Consider the following 21,133-nt stretch of genomic DNA (forward strand, 5'->3'; position numbering starts at 1 on the left):
TGGGTTCTCCTGTGCTTTCTTCTAGCACTTTCATAGTTTCAGTTCTTACATGATCCATTTCCGTCAAATTCTTCCATGTCACGTGAAGGAAGATCATACTTCTTTTGTTGTTGTTCCAAATAGATGTCCAACTATTCCAGCACTATTTTTTAAAAAGAGTATCATTTCCTCATTAAATTATGTGGTTTCTTGGTAGGAAATCACTTGGCCATATAAACAAGGGTCTAATTCTGGCCCCTTCATCCTGTTCAATTCATTAGTATGTATGTCCTTTTGCCAACACCTCCTTGATTCTTGATTACCGTGGTTTTATTCTGTGCCTGATAGTCAGGTAGTGTTAAGTCCTTCAATTTTGTTTTTCTTTTCCAAAATTATTTTGATTATTCTGGGTTCATTATAGTTCCATATACATTTTAGAATCAGTTTGTCAACATCTACTAAAGGTAGGTTTGGTTTTTTATTGGAATTGCACTGAATTTACAGATTACAGAAAACTGGTATCTGAACAACATTGACTCTCTTGATCTATGAAGGTGGAATATCTCTCCATTTATGTGTTTCCTATCTAATTTTTCTCAGCAGTGTTTTGTGGTTTTCATTGTACAGGTCTTACACATAATACACTAAATTTATCTGTGAGTATAAATGTAAATGTATTTTGGGGGCAACTGGGTGTCTTAGTCAGTTAAGCATCTAACTCGATTTTAGCTCAGGTCATGATCTCAGGGTTATGGGATCAAGCCTCACATCAGGCTGTGTGCTGAGCATCGAATCTGCTTAATATTCTCTCTGTCCTCCCTCTGCCCCTCCACACTCACATACTCTCTCTCAAAAAAAAATTTTTTTTGAAATAATAATAAAAAAAATAAGTAAATAAATGTACATGTATTTTTAAATTTCAATTCTGAAGTGTTTTGTTTCTAATATATAGAAATAATGTTGCTTTTATATTAACCTTGTTGGCCTTGCTAAACTTGTTTTTGTAGCTTTTTATAGATTTCTAAGGATTTTCTCCATAAACAATCATTGCACCAGCAAATAAAGCAGTTTCCCTTCTTCCTTTTTAAGGTATATATCTTTCATTTCTGCATTATTTCACCGACTGGACCCTCTAGCTCAATGTCAAATAGAAGTGGTGAGAGTAGATGTCCTAGCCTCATTCCCTAATTTAGGGGAGAAAGTCTATCATCATTAACTTTAATGTTAACTGTAGTTTTTTTTATAGGTGTCTTTTTAATAGAAAGAAGCCCACTTCTATTCCTACTTTGCTGAGAACATCTATCCTGAATGGGTATTGACTTTTTTCAAATGATCGTTTTGTGTTTGTCATTATGGTTTTTCCTTTATAGTGTGTTGATATGGTGATTTACTTTGATTAATATTTTCAAATGTTAAGCCATACTTGTGTTCCCTGGATAGATCCCACTTGTTCAGGATATGTCTCCTATTTAATCTATTGCTGGGTTTAATTTGCTAAAATGTTGTTAAGGATAATTGTGTCTGTGTCCATGAGGATGCTAGTCTGTAGTTTTCTTATATCTTTGTCCAGTTTTAGTCTCAGGTTATTGCCATCCTCGTAGAATGAGTAAGGAAATGTTACCACCTCTTCTGCTTTCTAGAAGAGCTTACATAGAATTGGCATTATTTCCTTCTTAAATGGGCTTGACTTTTCTTTGTGAGAAGGTTTTTAACTATGATTTCAATTTATTTAGTGGATATAAAACAATTCAGTTTATCTATTTTTTTTTCTTTAGTATGGTAGTTTTTTGACTTACAAGTAATTAGTTCATTTTATCTCAGTTGTCAAATTTATTGGGATAAAAATGTTCATAATATTTCATTATTATTATTTTAATATCTGTAATATCTATGTAGATGTACCCAATTCCATTTTTATAATGATTTCCTTTATTCCTATACATTCCTAATTTATAATATTCCCTAATTTTTGTTCCTGATCATCTTTTTTTTTTTAATTTTATTTATTTATTTGAAAGAGAGAGAGAAAATGAGAGCACAACCTGGGGGAGAGGGAGAGGGACAAGTGGACTCACTGCGCAAGAAGCCCTATGCAGGGCTCCATCCCAGACCTCCAGGATCATGACCTGAGCTGAAGGCAGACACTTAACCTACTGAGCCACTCAGGGACCCTCTTGATCAGTCTTACTAGGATGTTGGTTTCATTGATTTTTCTCTAGGTGTTTCCATTTTCTGTTTGTCACTGTTTTCTACTCCTACATTTATTGTTTCCTTCCTTTTATCTATGTTGTGTTTGGCTTTCTCCTGTTTTTTCTGTTTTGTGTGTGTGTTCTTTTTTTTTTTAATATTTTATTTATTTATTTGAGAAAGAGACACTGAGAGAGAGTATGAGCGAGGAGAAGGTCAGAGAGAGAAGCAGACTCCCCATGGAGCTAGGAGCCTGATGCGAGACTCCCGGGACTCCAGGATCATGACCTGAGCTGAAAGCAGTCGCTTAACCAACTGAGCCACCCAGGCGCCCTTTTTTGTGTGTTCTTAAGTTGAAGATTGGATCACTATTTTGAAAGATACCTCTGTTTGAATGTTAGCATTTTTAAAAGACTTATCTATTTATTTGAGGGGGGGTGGGTGGGGTGGAGGCAGAGGGAGATAATCTTCAAGCAGACTCCCACTGAGCACAGAGCTTGCAGTGGGGCTCACTTTCCTGACCCATAAGATCATGACCTATGCTGAAATCAAGAGTCAGAGGCCCAACCAACAGAGGCAGCAGAGCTCCAGAAAGTAAACATTAAATGCTATACATTTCCCTATACACACTGCTTGTCTGTGTCCTACAAATTTTGATATACTGTATTATCATATTCATTCCATTCAAATTAACTCTTAATATTCCTGTGGGGTTTTTATTTGACCTGTGAGTAATTTAGAAAAGTATTATTTAATTCCCAAATATTTGCAGATTTTCCACATAGCTATGATTGCATTCTAGTTCATTTTAGTCTTATTTGGAACAGACTTTGTATGATTTTAGTCTTCTAGAATTTAATGAGAATCTTTTTTATGACCCAGAACATGGTTAATCTTGGTGAATGCTTGGTATATAATTGTAAAGAATATGTATTTTGTTGTTATTAGATGGAGTAATAACGGGTAAAGTAGATGACAGGTGAGGTTAGTTGATATTATTGCTCAGGTTAGTTGATATTATTGCTCATTTTATATCCTCACTTCCTTTTTGCTTGCTTGTTCAGTCAGTTACTGATAGGGCAGTGTTGAATCTCCAACTCCACTTGTGAGTTTGCCTATTTCCCTTCTTAATTCTCTCAGATTTGTTTAATGTATTTTTAATTTTTGTTGGTAGATTACATACAATTTAAGGTTATGTCCTCTTGATGATTTGACCCTTCCTTCCTGGCACTATTCCTTGATTTTAAATATTCTTTGATATTAATACAGTCACTAAAACTTTCTTTTGGGTAGTGTTTACATGGCCTAATTGTTTTTAATCTTTTTAACTTAGCTTTGTCATGATATTTTAAGTGGGTTTCCTGTAGACAGCATATACACTTGGGTCTTGCTTTGTTATACCTGTTACTTTTTTAGTGCTTACTATATTGTTTGACGTCTACATCTTTACAGTATTTTATTTATTATTTCCTTTCTTCTGCTTACTTTGTTTTTATTTATCCTTTTTAGTTTTCGTTCCTTTTTTTCTTCTAATTTCTTAGAATGGAAGCTGAGGTTATTGATTTGAGATTTTTCTTCTTGTGTAATAGAGACATTTTGGTCCTATAAATTTCCCTTTAAAGGCTGCTTTAGCTGCATTTCAAAAATTTTAATATGTCATTCTTTTTATTTCAGTTCAGTTCAAAATACTTTCTAAATCTTCTTTTGATTTCTTCTTTGAGCCATGGGTTATTTAGAAGTGTGATTTAAAAAAAAAAAAAAAAGAAGAAGTTTGATATTTAGTTCAAAATATTTGGAGATTTTTCCAGATACCTGTTTGTTGCTGATGTTTAATTCATTTCCACTGCAGCCAGAAAATACACTTTGAATCTTCTCAAATTTAATTGGTTTGTGGCCCAGAATATCATCTTTCTTGTTTTGTGTTCTGGGTGCCCTTGGAGAGAATGTGTATTCTGCTTCTGTTTGGTGAGTACTTTTGTAATGCCACTGGTTATGCCGAGTCAGTTGATAGTGTTGTTCAAGTATTCAAACCTCTGACTTGTCTATCCTCACAATTCTATCAGCTTTTGTTTTGTGTATTTTGAAAATGTGCTATCTGATGCATAAATATTTAGAATTTTTATATGCTTTTGATGAATTGACCCCTTCATCATAATAAAATGATCCTTTTTGCCCTGGTAGTATTCATTGCTCTGACCTATACTTTGATATTAATATACTCACCCCAGATTTTTTTTTATTAGTGTTAGTATGGAATATCTTTTTTTTATTCTTTTACTTTTAATCTACTTATACCTTTATATTCAAAGTAATTTCTTATAGAGACGAGAAAATTGAGTCTTGCTATTTTACTGAATCAATCTTTGCTTTTTATCCGGATGCTTAGATCATTTACATTTAATGTATTTGTGGAAATAGTGGGTTTAAACTTATCATCTTATTGTTTGTTTTCTATTCCTGTCAGATTTGTCTCTTCTAATCTTATTCTCTTTCCCTTTCTTTTCTCTCTTCTTTTGGATTAACCTAATATTTTTAAAGCATCTATTTTATCTTCTTTTTTGGCATATTAGCTATACATCCTTTTAATATTTTAGTCATTTCTTTTGGGTTTATAATGTACATATTTAACATACACAGCCTAACTTAAAGTAATATTATACTATGTGTGCTATATACAGTACAAAAACCTTACAAATCTAGTTTCATATCTTCTCAACGAATAATCCCAATAAAATGATAATTCCTCTATTTCAGCATCAATTTTTCAATCCCAGAATGGTCCCTAAGTGGCCTTGCTTGGGTTCCATATTCATCCCTGAATAAAAAACAACAGACATGGGCATGACTATTTTGCTAAGCCTGAATTCCTGCAGCAAATGGAATTGGAAAGGAGCTCATCAGAAGAATCTAGGAAGAGGAATAAAAAAGTGCACTAATTAGACAAAAACTAGAGCTATCATAGACCACTACAGGCAAACATATCACATTACAGATTGGCAGGTGGAAAATTCACTCACCACTTACTATAAATTCCCAATATATTTTGCTGACAATACTGAACTTGGCCACACAAAGCAGGAGCAAATGAAGCATTTCTTTACATGACATTTTCTTTCCCCTTATCTCCCCCAGGGCACACAGCCACCAGTGACAGTCTGCATATCTGATTCTTGTCAAGCAAAAAAGAAGCGAAATACTCCTCTACCCTTTTATATTTGACTTTTATCAGCATTCTAGAAAAAATTTTACGGACAATATAAGTACCTCTGTGTAAGGCAGTTTCTCAACCTTGAAACTATTGACATTTTGAACCAGATAGCTTTTTGCAGGGAGGGGCTGCCTCATACATTGTAGGATGTTTAGCGGCATCCCTGGCCTCTACCTGCTGGATGTTGGAACACCTGCCTCCCCAGATGGGACAGTAAAAAATTTCTCTAGGTAGTGCCAGATGTCCCCCAGGAGAGCAACATTTGCTTCTAACTGAGAACCAGTGGTTTAAGGGAATGTTGGCAGACATCGGGATCTATAAGTTCTTGACCCCAAATCAACATCAGCTGGTGGGGAAAAAGCAAAATTAACATTAGGTGCCATTTCAATTCCTGTTCCATATCCCTGCAAGCTCATCTGTCCTTAAGTGACGGAGTGTGATGTTCCCCCACTGCTAAAATAGCTCCCAGCACCTGGAAAAGAGCAGTGCTCCACCATTACAACCATAGCCAATGTTAAAAGAATAAGGGAGTGAGTGGATGGATGGATGGGTGGATAAAAAGAAAAATAGAGATTATTCACAGTGTTACTCTGGGAAAAGGAGTGACATTGATGGTATATATACATAAGAAAAAGCATATTTTTACCGTTTCACTAAAAGTTTCTGTACTTGAATTTTATCATTTTTACTTGCATGGCTTAGAAAATCTTAACTGTTTTATTATTTATTTTAAAGATTTTATTTATTTATTTATTTATTTGATAGAGACAGTGAAAGAGGGAACACAAGCAGAGGGGTAGTGGGAGAGGGAGAACAAGCAGGCTTCCCTCTGAGCAGGGAGCCCAATGGGGGGGGCTTCATCCCAGGACCTTGGGATCATGACTCGATCCAAAGGCAGTCTCCTAATGACTGAGCCACCCAGGCGCCCCTTAACTGTTTTATTTTTAAAGCACTTGGAAATCAAATCAAGCATTTTGTCTTTGGTAACTTAATTTGCTCTTTAATTTTGGGTTGTTGTTGTTGTTGTTTTTGGAAGTATGAAAGTGGACTTTAGCCCTAGTTGACCTTTCGAATACTATATCCCAAAGTCTGAAGCTTGATTTTTTTTTTCTTTCAATTCATGAGCAAAAGAGCCATACTGTGAGTATTTATTAATGGGATTTATCTTGGGAAGAAAAAGTCACTCCTGTTTTCCTTTGTCAAACTCAGATTTTTCTGGGCAGGAGGAGGAGAGGGGGTGGTGAGGTAGGTGCAATGAATAGCCCCCTGAGGGAGGAAAGGTGTTTTGCCTTTTCTGCTTAAGGCAGGCAGGAGAAGTCAAAGGGTAAAGGAGTAGGGCAGGGAATATAGAAGGAAAAATAATTTGTGGGGACAGCTGTTGTTTCTCTTTTCTCCCGGGCCACCAGCAGGAAGCTGGGTCAGATCCTCCCTCGTCAGGGAGAGCAGACACCCATCCTGTGATGGGGAGTCCACCAGCATGAAACGATCCAGTGCCTGTCGTGTGTGGCACCCCCACTCCCATCGAATTCTTGTCTGTCCACCTCACTCTGCCCCAGACAGAAAGGCCCAGCCACCTGGGTCTCTTGAGGTCTGGGCTCCAGGATCCAGGAGAACCTGGCCTGCCAAGTGAGGTCATTTATTTACACAAGGCAAGTGACACACGGAGATGCAGAGCAATCCATCTGCCTTAGCGACCAAGCAGATTCCCTTTGCCTCATCCTCCTGCAGAAGCGGTCAAGGCAGGGAGGTTGGGCAAGGTGACCTTCCAAAGCTGAATCTTGGCTTCTAAAAATAGAAGCATCCTTGGAGAATCAAAGAGGAGGGGAAGCTGTGGATGTTGAAGGCAAAACCCAGACTCCCCAGAGCGTTGTCAGGATGAAACTGTATTAATTAGACACAGGCACCCAGCTTGATAACATTAGGTATCATAGAAATTGAAACTAAATAAACTGGCTTCCCACCTCCCCCCTTTCTGGTAACACTCTCCTTGGGCTAAAAAGGAGAAAGAAAACCATGTCTTCTGACCTACTTGAATGGCTATACACTGTCTGTGGTGATGTCTTCCCCCTCAGAGGGCAACAGGGGCTCCATAGGGACACCCCAAGAGAAGGCCAGAGCTACAGTTAACTGGGAATCCCCCGACCTGTCCCAAGGTCAGCAGCAGAGGGTCACCACCCATCTCCCTGGAGGGAGCCCACACAAGCTTTGTGTGAGGCTGGACATGGGCAGGGCTGGGTGAGTGTCTGCGTTTGGATGGCATGTGTGGTTCTGCAGGGCCCTCATCTTGAGCCGGATGGTAGGGATTAGCTATTTCAGGGTCTAGAGGTGCTGTGTGTTGGGCTACACACCTAGTGTGTGACCAGGTTGTGTGCAGTGCTCTGGCGGGTGGAAGGTTGTGTCCGTGTGTGTTTCTGTATGTGTGTGCATGCACATGCGTGCATTTGCAGGAGTGTGTGGAAGTATTATGGCCGCCCTGGGGGTGCTGTGTTGGGGAGTGTGGAGGGCTGTAAGGGAAGGCGGCATAGGGATGGTGATTGTTGGGAGGACTTTGCTGTCTTGATGTGGGGCCTGTGGGGAAAGCTCGGGGGATGGGGGGAGTTCCCTAGAAAGTGGGGAGGGGCTGGGTGGGGTCCTGTTTGAGAGGCTGCAGGAGGCCGCACGGGGCTGTGTACAGAGGGTGTCTGGGCTGTTGGTGGGGCCATGCAGTCCTACAGAGCCCTTCTTCAGGCAGCTTTGTCCTGGGGGCCCTGGGGATTGTGGCGGCACTATGAATGGAGCCATGTGGGGGGCCATGTGGGAAATAGTTAAGGCTCTGGGGGGCTGCATTCAAGACTGCAGGGACCTGTGTGCAGCTACAGAGGGCTGGGTAGAGGGTGGTAGAGGCCCTGAGTGGGCTCCACAGCCTTGCTCTCTGAGCGTGGGCTGGACTTCCGAAGGGGCGGGACCCCCAAAGTCCAGGCATAGGTTCTCCATGGGATTGACGTCAGGGAGAGACAGCGGGGGACTCACAAGAGGAGCAAAAGGAGAAGTGCTTCCCTTCCAGGGCTGCCCTGTAGCCATCCTTATGCACCCCGGGCTCAGACACTTTCTAACCCGTCCCTTTTTGCTTTCTCAACAGGACAATGTGGATCTTGGAGAGTTGATGTTTTCCCTCTGCTATCTTCCAACTGCTGGCAGGCTGACCATTACTATTATAAAAGCAAGGAATTTAAAGGCAATGGACATAACAGGAGCCTCAGGTGGGACATTCTCAAATTCAGACTGCCTCATAAGGTTCTAGAGCCTTACAAAGTCTCTGGTAGAGTCGCGAGGTGCATGGAACCAAACTACCTGCGTTTAATCCTAGCACTAGGCTGTGTGACTCTGGGCAAGTTCCTTAATCTCTCTGCATTTTGGATATCCCATCTGTAAAATGAGGATAATACTAGTATCTGGCTCATTGGGTTGTTGTAAGATTAAGTTAATGCACATAAAAACGTAAGACTAGTATCGGGCACATACTAAATGCTACCTAATGTGAATGATCATTATTATTCTCTCTTAGGTCTTCTTCACCATAATTGTGAAGTGGTCCTACAGTTTGCACATGCTGATAGAGTTTATCTAACTGGGTCTTTCCTCTTATGTAAGCAATCACCATCTCAGGCCTATGGAAAATGAAAAAAATAATCTATAGCCTCATAAAAGACTCATCAATGAACAATGTAGTTTGGTATTGCCAGTGAATCAAACATGTACATTTAAATTCTAAATCATAACAAAAAATGCCCCTATATGCAGCTCCTATTTTACAACCTCCTCAGGGGTTCCCAAAATGTGGTCATAAAACACCCAGTCCACTGGCTGTTGATCACAGAAATCAAAGGACACTGGATGCAATGTAGTCTGCTTATTGTCCTCTAGTATTTTTCCCAGAGGAAAAAAGATGTGGCTCCTTCTGGTCCTCTGAGCCCCTTCTGGACAGTGTATGGGGAGTCAGTAGTTGTGCAGGTGAGGAAAGAGGGACTGCCCTACTGAACAGAAGGAGAGTAAGGGGGAACCAGAAAAGTCTCACTGGAAGCAGGAAAGAGCCTTGTCACCTGTCCCCCTCTGCCCATGTTGCACCACAACCAAGCCATTGTTGTTTCTTTCCCTGCCATGCTGCCGTGGGCAGCTCTGCAATCCCCAAAGTTCTCCCTGTCATCTAGGTGTTCTCCCTGTCCCTTTCCCAAAGACATAGTGTCTAGGAAGATTCTCTGGGGTGGCTCAGAGCTCAGGGCCTGCAGCCTGTTTTCCTCTGTCTTGAAAATACTTTTGCGTCTCTCCCCGTTAAAGCCAGGCAGGCCTAGCTGGAACGTTTTCTTATTTGATAACAGATGTTTTCACGTTCTTTTTAAATTCCACACACTTTGAGGAGACAGAGTCCTGTACTTTTTCTTGAATGAATGCCTTCATTATCCTAACTCTCGTTGTCGTTGCTGCCCAGGCATCATATTAATTAAAATCCTCAGCGTGCTCGCTTCGGCAGCACATATACTAAAATCCTCAAACTGCAGGCCCCAGGTGAGTAAGGGAGTTCATCATTGCACCACCTCTGGAACCCCACTGTGAGGATACTGCCCCCTGAACCCACATCTATCCTCACAGTCCCCCCGCTTCCCCTGGTTGTACAGATCCCTATGTGAAAGTATCGCTGATGTGTGATGGCAGACGACTGAAGAAGAGGAAAACATCCACCAAGAGGAACACTCTGAACCCTGTTTACAACGAAGCCATAGTCTTTGACGTCCCTCCGGAGAACATTGACCAAATCCACTTGGCCATAGCTGTCATGGACTATGACCGGTGAGATGCCTGGAGCTCTCTCTCAGGGCAGGTCGGCTGCACCTGGGGCAGGGAGGGCAGGGAGGGCAGGGGGGGATGGGGCCTCAGATGCCCAGCTGGCATCCCAGGCTGCTGGAAATAAGTCAGGGGAGCGCCCCAGGGAAAGCTGACTGACAAGGAATCGGCATTTTCCAAACCATGCTGAAGAGTCCTATTACCCAAGTGCTGCTTTACTGTCCCCCTTTCCATTTCTCTCTCCTTCCCCATCCTCTCCTCCTTCCATCCTCCTCCCCTCCGCATCCCTGCACACCCCCCAGAATCTCACCCTGGGAAACGGGGGCCCCACAGGTCTTAATCTTCTCCCGCGCAATCCTGCCTGGCCTTTGTGGGAAGATTCCACTCAAAATAGCAGCGTGATTCCTTTAGCCACACCACCAACATTTCTAAATACATAACTCTGTTATTTTTTTTCCCTTCTCCCAGTGTGTCTAATAAAGATCATTTCCATCCACTTAAGTCTGAAAGCAAACAGAAATGTTCTCTTGAAAATGCTAGAATCAGTATGGATGACAGGGTACATTAAAATGTATAAGATGCTCGACTTTCTAATTAATACAGCACAGAAGAGATATTTATAGCTTGCATTGTAGCCAATTGTGTATTTAAAGGACAGATTTGAAAAACAGTCATTTTAATATGCAAAGGAAGTACCAACAGGGAATTAGACATGTTAAACCAGTCATTAGACTGAAATGCAAAGTCTCTTTTTAATTGGAAACCTCCCACGTGGTCTGGGCACAATTATAAAAAAAAAATCATTCTAACTTCGAATATAATCTTACAAATATTATTTGCAGTTAAGAATTTTCCCACATACTCCTGAAATGTCAGTAAGGCAGCTTCAGCACCCCCAAACACTCTTGCTAGCAGATGCCTAGGTCAAGCAGAACGGTCTCCCAACCCAGGGAACACATGGCTTAGCTCAGCGGCCCAGGGGTGTGACAGCCCACGTCAGGCAATAGACCTTATCCTGTCTTCTCTGCAGGAAACACAACACCAATAGTGTCAGCCCACAGGAGGGGCCATTGCCCACCAACCGTGGAAAGCTAGGCCAGCTTTTTTCAAGTGATTGCCAAGTTTCCCGCATCGACAAATCTGATTATATGAGCTCTGCTTCAATTCAATTCTCAGTAAACTCATGAATCTGCCTGGAAAAATCCATGGCAGAATTCATGGGGCTTCTGCATACAACTGATTTTAATGAGTGTGGACTTGAATATCCTTCACACTCCCCTACCCATGTCTCACCCTTACTCCCTACATTCAAGTAGGAGAAAAACCACTCATCTTTGCCGGAAGGAAAAAGAAAGCCCATGAGTTTGGATCCCAAAGAGTTAAAGGATTTCATTCTAGTTAGTCAGATGACTTCTAACCAAAAACTGCTAAGGGGGAAAAACTGTCCCAAGTCAGGGATGTACCTGAAGTTTTCAGAAATATTAACCCTGAAGTTACAGGAGCTCAGTATCATTCTATAGGAGGAAATCAAGTAGGCTCAAAGAAGCAAAGATGGGCAACCAAAGATGGACAACCAGAGTTGTCATCCTTAGCATGCATCAGGAACAAGCTAAGTCATTCCAATGTTACAAAAGCCACGGTGTGTGATGGCCACACTCTACTCTTCCTCTCTGTGCCCCTAAGTACAATACTGGATCCCAAGTTCTATTGGCTGTTGAACTTGTCCTATAGTTTTAAATGAGGGAGGGAAAACAACCACCCTTCCCCTCATTCCTACTAGTTTAATTGAGTAGCTGTTGCTCTTATATACCAGAATTTTAAGAAAAAATTATTGTGGGCCATTTTCACAGTGTAGGTCATAATGAGATCATCGGCGTGTGTCAAGTAGGCAACGAAGCTGAGAGGCTGGGCAGAGACCACTGGAGTGAAATGCTGTCATATCCTCGGAAGCCCATTGCACACTGGCATTCCCTGGTGGAGGTAAGAACCTACTCCCACATGTTGCACTTTGTGGAAGAAGAAATGCTTTGCTATTGACATGCAGGGGCCACCATAAGTGTGAGTTTACCAGGGTCTATGATCTTCGATGGGTTTCTCTGGCTGCCTTTCCTGTGCTGTTGGAAATTGCCTTCAATCTAAGGTTGAATCTATGCGCCCCATCCATCTAGTAGGTTTTGAACATTGATCACTCATCCCTTTGTTTGTCTTCAAAAATGATCGGGATTCTCTGATTCCGTGTTGTGGCTTTGGGTTGACATTTGGAAGGTGTCTGCAAGATCTAGGTGAGTGTGGAGTTTTAGGTTGCCATAGGGAGGTGTATGCAGAGCATCAGAGAGAACTTGAAACTGGGAGAACAGAGACCCAGATTCCAAGACCGGCTCTAGCATTAACCTGTGATCCTAGACAAGCTGCTTAGAATCAGTTTCAACTACATGTGACAAAAGTCCCAAAAACAACAAATGCAATGGAAATCTCTCTCTTACATTAAAAAAAAAAAAAAAAAAGGGTCCAGGAATACCTGAGTGGCTCCATCTGTGAAGCATCTGCCTTCAGCTCAGGTCTTGATCCCAGGGTCCTGGGATGGAGTCCCACATCCAGCTCCTTGCTCAGCAGGGAGCCTGCTGCTCCCCCTCCTTGTGTGTGCGCTCGCTCTCTCTCTCTCTTTCTCTCTGACAAATAAACAAATAAATAATATTTAAAATAAAATAAAAATTTTTTAAAGGTCCAGAAGAAGGCAATCCAGGATGTTACAGTGGCTCTGTGATCAATAGAGACCTAGACTTGTGTCTTTCTGCTTCACTGTCACAGTACAGGTTTGTTTTTGTTTTTTGTTTTTTGGGGTTACTTCATTGAATAACATGGCTGCTAAGCTCCAACCATGACATATCTTCCAGGTCACAGAAAGGTGAAAAGAGACAAAAGTCAAAAAGCACACACATTTTCTTTTAAAGGCTTTTCCTTGATGTCTCCTGCAACACATCTACCTGTATTTAACTTAGTCACAGAACAGTCGTCTGGACACATGTGGGAAATGTATGCTTTTGTTGGGTGGAAATAGGCCCAACTGAAAACCTGGGTTCTGTATGGAGGGAAGAAGAGAGGAGTGAATCCTTGCATACAGTGAGTCATCATTCTGCCCCATACCTTCCTTCATTCACTCACCATCCCCTTCCCTGTCACTTACTTCTCGTTTATGCTTCCCCCCCATCTGTCTTTGCCCATTGACTCACTCTCTTATTTATTTACTAACTCATTCTCTCAAAAACAAATTGCATTCATTAGGTAACATTTGTGAGAGTGAAATGCTATATTGGATAAAGAAAACAGATGGGAATAAGAAACCTTCCTCCAAAGAGCTTATAGATACCAGAGAGGCAGAAGAAGCAGGCAAACGGATCATTACAATGCCCAGTCATAAGCATTAACATCCACATCAGGTGCTACTGGAGTGCAAAGGAGGGAGGTGAGATTGTCCATGTAGCATTCTTCCTCCTGTTCTTGGGAAGGGAAGGGCAGGGAGCCCCTGGGAACCTAGACTCCAAGGAGCATGGGTTCCAGGCAGAGAACTTTCCTCTTATTCTCTCAGAAGTCAACCTGAGCAGCCAAGACAAGAGCCTCATCAGTATGGGCTCTGCTGCCATTGAGAGTCAGGAGAGCCAGGCTGAAGTTGGCTTGCTGGGCAGCTGTGGAGAGGCTGTGGGCCTGGGGAGGAAGGGACAGTCTCCTTTTGTTGGAGGCGGTGCTGGGAGGAGAAGAGCAGTGTAGGCCTTATGCACTTATGCACTTATATACCATTGGGTGTATTCAAGCAGCACCTAAGGTCCCCTAATTTACAGGTCCCTGTGGATACCTCTGCCCTGGGCCATCAAAGCTAGGACTCTTTCTTTCCTGGATTCAAAATTAATCCCTCAGGGAGACCCACTATCCCTGCGAACCACCTGAGAAGTAACTAGGAGAGGGATGCTGACCCAGCTGCCCCTTGCTTCTCCAGCTCTTGGTGGGGCTCTCCGAGGAGACCGTGTAGGGACTCATAATCACCTCCATCTGCTGGTAGCATGGCCATCTGGGCAATTATAATAGACTTTTTGCACACTTATAGAGTCTCTGCTGACTTTAATTCTTGCTTGTAATCTGGAGGGTCTCAGAGTATCCCAGAGCTCTCCGTTTCTCAGGACACAGGATGGGAAAGGAGTGGGGTTTAGGAGTGTGGTGTGGGGCTGAGACAAGAGCCCCAATTTGGTGCATAGGCAGCTCCCTCTCAACACCCTTGCTGGGGAGGAAAGAGAGGTGGGGCATTGCACATGAGCCCCGAGTGGCCATTCACAAATGGTACCCAATGGGAAGTCTAGAAAGCATGCTTTGGAAGCTGCCTTGGCAGCGGAGGAAAAAGCGCTGTCTGGCTTTGCAAACCTAGGAGATAGTCCCTAGACTCCGAGCACTTGGCGTTTCACAAATGTGTGTGTGACAGCTGTGTGAGTGAGAAATCCTTGCTTTTGGGGTTGAACCACCGAAACTTGGGGAGTCATTTGTTGCAGCACATAGAATGGCTTTAGCTGGCGTGATGGGGTTTTTTCACCTGCTGCCATGGAACCACGTGCCCAGGCACCTTTGGGAGGTGAGAGTCTCTCTGTCCCACGGCATCCTGTCTCTTCAAAGTACGTGTCTCGGACTCCATATCCATCCCCAGAGCAGAAGCCATACTTTCCCTCTTAAAAATAAAGGTGCAGCTAGCAGAATTGGGGCACTAGTACCAGCTGAGATGAAAAGCAGGATTGGAGAGGTCACCGCGCCGTGTGGACAGCTGTGAGGATGGAGGCAGGAGGACTGGAGCTCGAGAGTGGAGACGCTCACTGGGATGGGCCTGGGTTCATATCCCTGTGCTGCTGCCCACAACCTGTGGGTTTCTGTTGGACTCTCAGTTTCTCATCTGCACGGTGGCCACAATAGCATGTATCTCCCAAGGGAGGCTATGAGGAATAAACAGTCTAATGGCTAGATGGGGAGCACAGTGGTGGGCACATAAGAAACACTCCATGAGGTTCTCTGTCATGGTCATTATTATGTGTGTCCCACCTGGGGAGGGACTGCCATGTGTCCTCATGGGACTCTCATCCACAGTGCTTGTCCTAGAGCATGAAAGGGAGGCTGAAGTCCCCCCTTCCCCGGTATCCTGAGGAGCCATCACCTCAGAACCAGGGAAGGGGTCATTTGAGGCGTGACTGGGCACAGATGCTCCTACTGAAGTTCTGTTTCTTCTCCTCTCTTCTTAGACACTCTACAAATATTTAAATGTTCTTCTTTGAGACAAAAATAGTGATTAAGTCCCAGTCCCGTGTGTGTGCATGTGTATATAAGCATGCAGGTGTGAATGAACGAGAAAAAGGGAAGAGAGAGAATATGGGGTAGTTAGGATTTAGTATAGAGGGAGGCTGAGCTGGCAGAAGCTCCTCACTGCTGGGGGCTGAGGGACCAGGTCAGGGCTGAACCCTGAGTCCTGCAGAGATCTGGCAGCCGACTCCAGGCTGCCTCCAACACGCCCTGACCTTGCCAGGGCAGGTGGCAGATGGAGTCTTCAAAGCCAATGAGTTAAAAAATCCATTTCTCTTGCAGAGTTTCTGGATGGCTTCACTGCACACTCAAAGGTCAGCCAGTACAGCTCCCTTTACTGTCCATGATGTCAAAGGCTTGGGAAGCAGTGCAGACTCCCCAGAGCTGGCTGCCCAGGACCTGGGGGCAGGAGTAGCCCCTCTTTAGGGCCTTGGGAGGGGACCGAGCTCTTGGAGCTCCCATCGCAGCCCCCTCGCCGGTATATCCCAGAGAAGGTGGTGTTGGCCTGGCCCCATCCCAGCACCTTTCCCATCCTCCTGTCTGTGGAGCTGGCCTCCATCATGAACCCCAGCAAGAGGAATCAAAACCGTTCCCAGTTTTCATCGCTTCCCACCATAGTGCCGCATAACCTGTGTACTGTCGAGTAGTGACCTGGGCTCATGGGAGGCCCAGACATAGGCACTATTGGGCTAAATAAAATTTTACTTTTCTAAAAGAGTGAGAAGACAAATATCCAATCAGAATATATTGTGAAGATCAGCAACATTATCCTGACTGGCAGAGAGATAAGATTCTAAATGCCAGAGTCCTACTCAAGCTGTGCTTAGGTGTGGATAAGTCTCCTCTTTCCATGCTCAGCATCTCATACATATGCGTGTCTGAGGTTAATGGGGTTCTGCTCCCGGCTGGTCTGCTGGTCTACAGTGCCACCTCGCTGAGCCCAGGGCCCCCAGCGACTCAGAGTTAAACAGTCCCATACAGCTGAGGGTCGGAGGGACAGGTGTGGCTTGAACAGTACTCAGCAACCACCCTCTGCAGCCTCCTTCAAGGACTAAACTTACAGCTCTAGATCTAAAGCAAGCATCAGTTACCCAGACTCCCCTGGGAGTTACCCGAACAGGCCCTTGAACCAGCTCTAGGAAGTGTTCATCAAGTGCCCAGCAGAGCCTGCCTGGAGTCTTTGAGGTACACACATTCCCATTTGATCACCCTGGTTGGGTCTCCCCTGGCCTGCTTTGCCATTGGTCAGAGGTCATAGAAATATAAGCCAGTGCCTGAAGTGAAGAATTAAGAGGCTTTAGCGCTTTGGGCAAATTGTTATTAAAAAAAAAAAAAAAATTTTTTTTTGAGGAAACAGGAGTGTTTCTCCAGAAAGAGGAGGGATTGGCTGGAAAGACCTGAGCAAGAGATCAGGTTCTTATCAAAGGAGTTTGGGTCTATTGCAGGGCTTGATGCCAGTGAGGACTAGACCAGCAGAGAAGGAAACTGAGACTGCTTGTGGGGAGTTGGGGGGAAGGAGAGGTGGATTGTGGGCTGAGGGACAGGACAGAGAGAGCTGGAAAGTGCTGCCACTCAGAAGGAGCTGAGGCGCCTATAGCAGCCCCCTTGCAGGTCTTTGGAAATACCATGAATCCAGTTCTGATAAGTAGGGAATGAACTGAGGCTGGCGATCACATGCTTTGCCTTCGGAAGGGGTGGCTCAGGAACTGGGTCCGTGAGCATGAGCCTAATGCGTGTGTCAGGGGCAGTAATGGAGGCAATAAGGAGTGGCACCTGGAGGGCTACATGCTAGCACAGTCTCTTCCCCATGTTGTGACCCTCCTCTCCCCCAGACATAATCCTACAGAAGCTCTCAGTGTCTTAAAACAAGATGCTTGGTCTGGGTGGGAACTGAGAGAACAAGGAGCCTTTAAAGTACATGAAAATAGTGTACAAAAATGTAAATATCTTTATTCTCTAAAACGAATACTATCCTGGTAAGGAACAGGAAGTAAAAAAAAAAATCTTGATATTGCTAATTAATGTTTCTGGTCTTTTCTAGATTATTTCTCCCTGGCTTATTTAGTCAAATGTCATGTTCAAATTCTCTACCATAGCTTTTTCCCTTCTTCCTCAAGGCCTCTTCTCCTTCATCATTCCCAAGCTGGTGTCCAGGTGTAGGGAAGCCCGCAGTGGCAGGGGCAGACTGCACGCCTTCATCTCACTGGGGATATCGTCTTTCTTGTCTTTGGCCATCAGATGCCACTGTCACTGTCTGTGCTAAGGATCTGTGTTCATGGAACTTGTGACCTGTTCTCACAGCACAAGCCAGGCATGATTGCTTCTTGGGAGTATGGCCCCTTCAAGACTAACCCAACCCAGATTTGGCTCTTACCAGCCCTATAGATCTCTGAGGTCTGTCTCTCACTTGATGCCTGGCCTAGGAAACCTGGGAAGTCTTTGCAGGCCTTGGTATGGGGTCACTTCCCCACTTGCTGGGGAACCCTGCAGCCAACAGTCACCTCCTTTCCACACCCTGCAAGCATCGGGGACACATGGGAGCTACAGGAGTCTTGATGACACTACAGGCACCCTCTGCATGCTCATTTAGTTATGTCACCATTTATTTTCATTTTTCTTTTAAGATTTTATTTTTAGATAGGCTTCATGACCAGTGTGGGGCTTGAACTCACAACCCCGATTTCAAGAACCACACAAATCTACCCACTGAACCAGCCAGGCACCCCATGGGGCCATTTCTCTGTTTTCCTCTGGCCCCGTGTTGACAGAGGGACCACATCTACCTTTAGCCTCCTCCACCTGAAACTTGGGATTTGGGGCCTGAGGGGTGAAATCAGGACCTCACATGAGAGCCTTTCTTCCCCTCTCCCTATCTCTTCTGCCAAAGACTGACTACTTTCTCCTCCCAGCTAGTGGAAACTTCTGTAACTAAACTCATGTGAGTTTGCTCCTTGGTGATTTACAGATGGAGACTACACCCTGGGGGGTGGTCACGTGAAGCAAACTTCATTTGCAGCAAATAAGATCATAGAGCATAACTTCCAAAGCCCTCCCCCACCAAGCAAGGATGAGGAGGTTCTTTTTATTTAAAGTTTAGGATAAAAAGAAAAATAAGTTAAATAAAGTTTAGGATGAATATTGAGGGGAGCTTTGTCCTCACTTGTAAAAGCGAACACGGGTTGTGCAGACATACTTAGAAAACATGCCTATACATTCATCCTGTGTTAGTGAAGCTCGTGCTCCTTCTAGGGGCTGATACGTTGATGTATCAGCTAGTGAAGCAGAGGTAACTGTCAGACAAGGAGAAGGGGCTGTGGGCATGCTCCTGGGCCACAAGAGCAATATAAGCCGACTGGAGTCTTGGGCTCCTTATCTTGGAGCACAGAGCAGGGCCTTGCTTACTTTTGAAACAGCACTGGGGGTTTTACCAGTGACTGATGGTCTCTGATATGGTCAGGCTGTTTCCTGATCTGGTAGACACGAGTGGTTTTTGCATTTCTTTCCAATTCTGCCACCTCCTAGGAAGTTGTGCAGGAAGTGGGCTGATATGGTAGATCAGGGAAAACAGCTGGGGACCTAAAATGATTTCTCTTGGGTCACTGAAGCTATATCTTGTCTTTCTTTCAGCGGGGTTGGGGGGGGCACCTCTGACTCCTTGTGCTTACACATCCTTTATATCCAGCATGATTCCTCTCCACTTATGCCTTATGTTCAGACATCCAGGGTTTCCTCCCAACATGGGAACATTTGGAATTTAGATGTATCTCCTGTCTCTCAACAAGTCCTGGCTTTCCAGATTCCTGTTTCATGAGGGACTTGCTGATGATTGACATTGTGTTATTTGCCCTTGGCTTATAGGAATACGTGGCATGGATTCATTGCTTGGAACCACGTGATTGGCAGATGTAACTGCCTCTGTCACATACGTATTGATAGTATTGATGAATGAATGGATGGATGGATGGATGAGTAAATGAAAGAATGAGACATATAGTGGAAGAATCTGGGTTCCTTTAGTTCTAAAGTTTCACAATTTTCCATTCAACAGAGTCCAAAGTAGAAGTCAGTTCAGGGCGAGAAGTAAACGGTACTGACGCTGAATTTGCAGTGGGCTGTTCAAATGAAAATGGCCCTTATTAAACTCCAAGTTTTGATTAACTTTTCTCCATTTAGGAGAAGGATATGAGAAGAGGTCATTTCCTCCCTTTGTTCCCACCATTTAAAAAATCAAAATTCCATTGAGTAAATTTAAAGATCTTACTGACTTTTTCCAGTGATTGATGAATTGGGCAGCACCCCATCTGGCAGATGGAAAGGAGCTCTGAGTGAAAGCCTTCTCGAGGCAGAAGGAGGTGAAGCAAGCAAGTTGTTCTTGCAAAGAGTGGATTGCTTCCAGCAAGACTGCCTTCCTTTGAGGGGAGAGAGGGGTTGGGCACGTTACGTCATGAGTGCTGACCAGGTCAGTCCGGATTGACTGGTTAAAGGTCACATCCCTGGGATGTGACCCACAACCTCTGGGAGAGGTTGAAATTACAGTTAGGTTAGGTATTAAGTCTTAGTTTGCTGATGTGGGGCTTTTAGCACAACTGACTCCATTTGGGGCCTATTGTTTCTTTAGTTGTGTTTTTTTAACTGCCATCTGGTGATAATTTTGAGTGCAATTGAGAAATATTCAGAACAGTAATGAGGCACCAGAGTAAATCATGAAAGGCCCCTCAAGCTGAGTAGGTAGCTGGATGCTAGAGTACTTCAGAGTCTTCTTTATATAAGATACAGAGGAAGCAGAAACACCACAAAGACATCTATGATGAGTGGTAAACAGGTGAATGAGAACTGATCGGGAGGACAAGGATGTGAGTCCATAGTTGGCTTTTCTCACCAGGGAAACACATTAGCAGTGGTTTTATACAATGTAATGATTCGCTCCATGTGTCTGTGATGATAAAAAAGAGGAAAAAATAGCAGAAAAATATTTTTAGACAAAATAAAGGACTTTTAATTCAGATTGTTTTTCAGAAAATAGACTATTTTTATTGGTGAGATTTAGCATGCTAGTATCCATAAAACCTAAAGGGTCACTGAAGCAAAACCAATTGCAAAGAACATGAAGATATCCTACATATTTGGGATCTGAAAAACATTAACAAACCTTTTAGAATCTGTGCCAGTTGTTACAAGCAGCCAGAATGTCGCTGGGATAAGTAGGCATGGTTAGTGTTAATGGGGCATCGGATTTCCAGCTGGTGAAGGAAAATAGTCAGCAGACAAAGGCAAGAGCACTCAGTAGCTCCCAAGCAAGTCTTCATTCTTGTATTGAATTAGCTATACCAAACAAAAAAAAGAAAGAAAGAAAGAAAGAAAAGACACCAAATATTTTCTTACCTTTAACTGGGATGCAAACTCAGCATTCTTCTGAGTATCTGTAGAGATAATAATCTTACAAAACATGAAAACATTTGGGAGCAACTCTAGAGATATAGGAGATAATAATGTGTTAGAAAATAACATTTTCTGCCTGAACAAAAAGTCAACTGCATCTTGACTCTCCTCTCATTCAAAAATGACCTCGCCCCAGCAGTCACTTCCCTGGAGTGCATCTGCTGCACATTTGAA

At 43.5% G+C, this 21,133-nt stretch overlaps 1 protein-coding gene across 1 annotated transcript in view; it reads left to right on the forward strand.

The window, feature by feature from the left end:
* The window catches only part of SYT9 (synaptotagmin 9), a 202,181-nt gene that overhangs the window by 137,577 nt on the left and 43,471 nt on the right, over positions 1–21,133 (forward strand). The window contains exons 4-6 of the mRNA XM_059134964.1: positions 8,493–8,613; positions 10,027–10,198; positions 12,043–12,172. Of these exons, the coding sequence (XP_058990947.1) occupies positions 8,493–8,613; positions 10,027–10,198; positions 12,043–12,172 (423 nt within the window). The remainder of the gene's footprint in view (positions 1–8,492; positions 8,614–10,026; positions 10,199–12,042; positions 12,173–21,133) is intronic.

The sequence above is a fragment of the Mustela lutreola genome, chromosome 1 (genome assembly GCF_030435805.1).
Source record: "Mustela lutreola isolate mMusLut2 chromosome 1, mMusLut2.pri, whole genome shotgun sequence".
In the NCBI taxonomy this organism is placed as follows: domain Eukaryota; kingdom Metazoa; phylum Chordata; class Mammalia; order Carnivora; family Mustelidae; genus Mustela; species Mustela lutreola.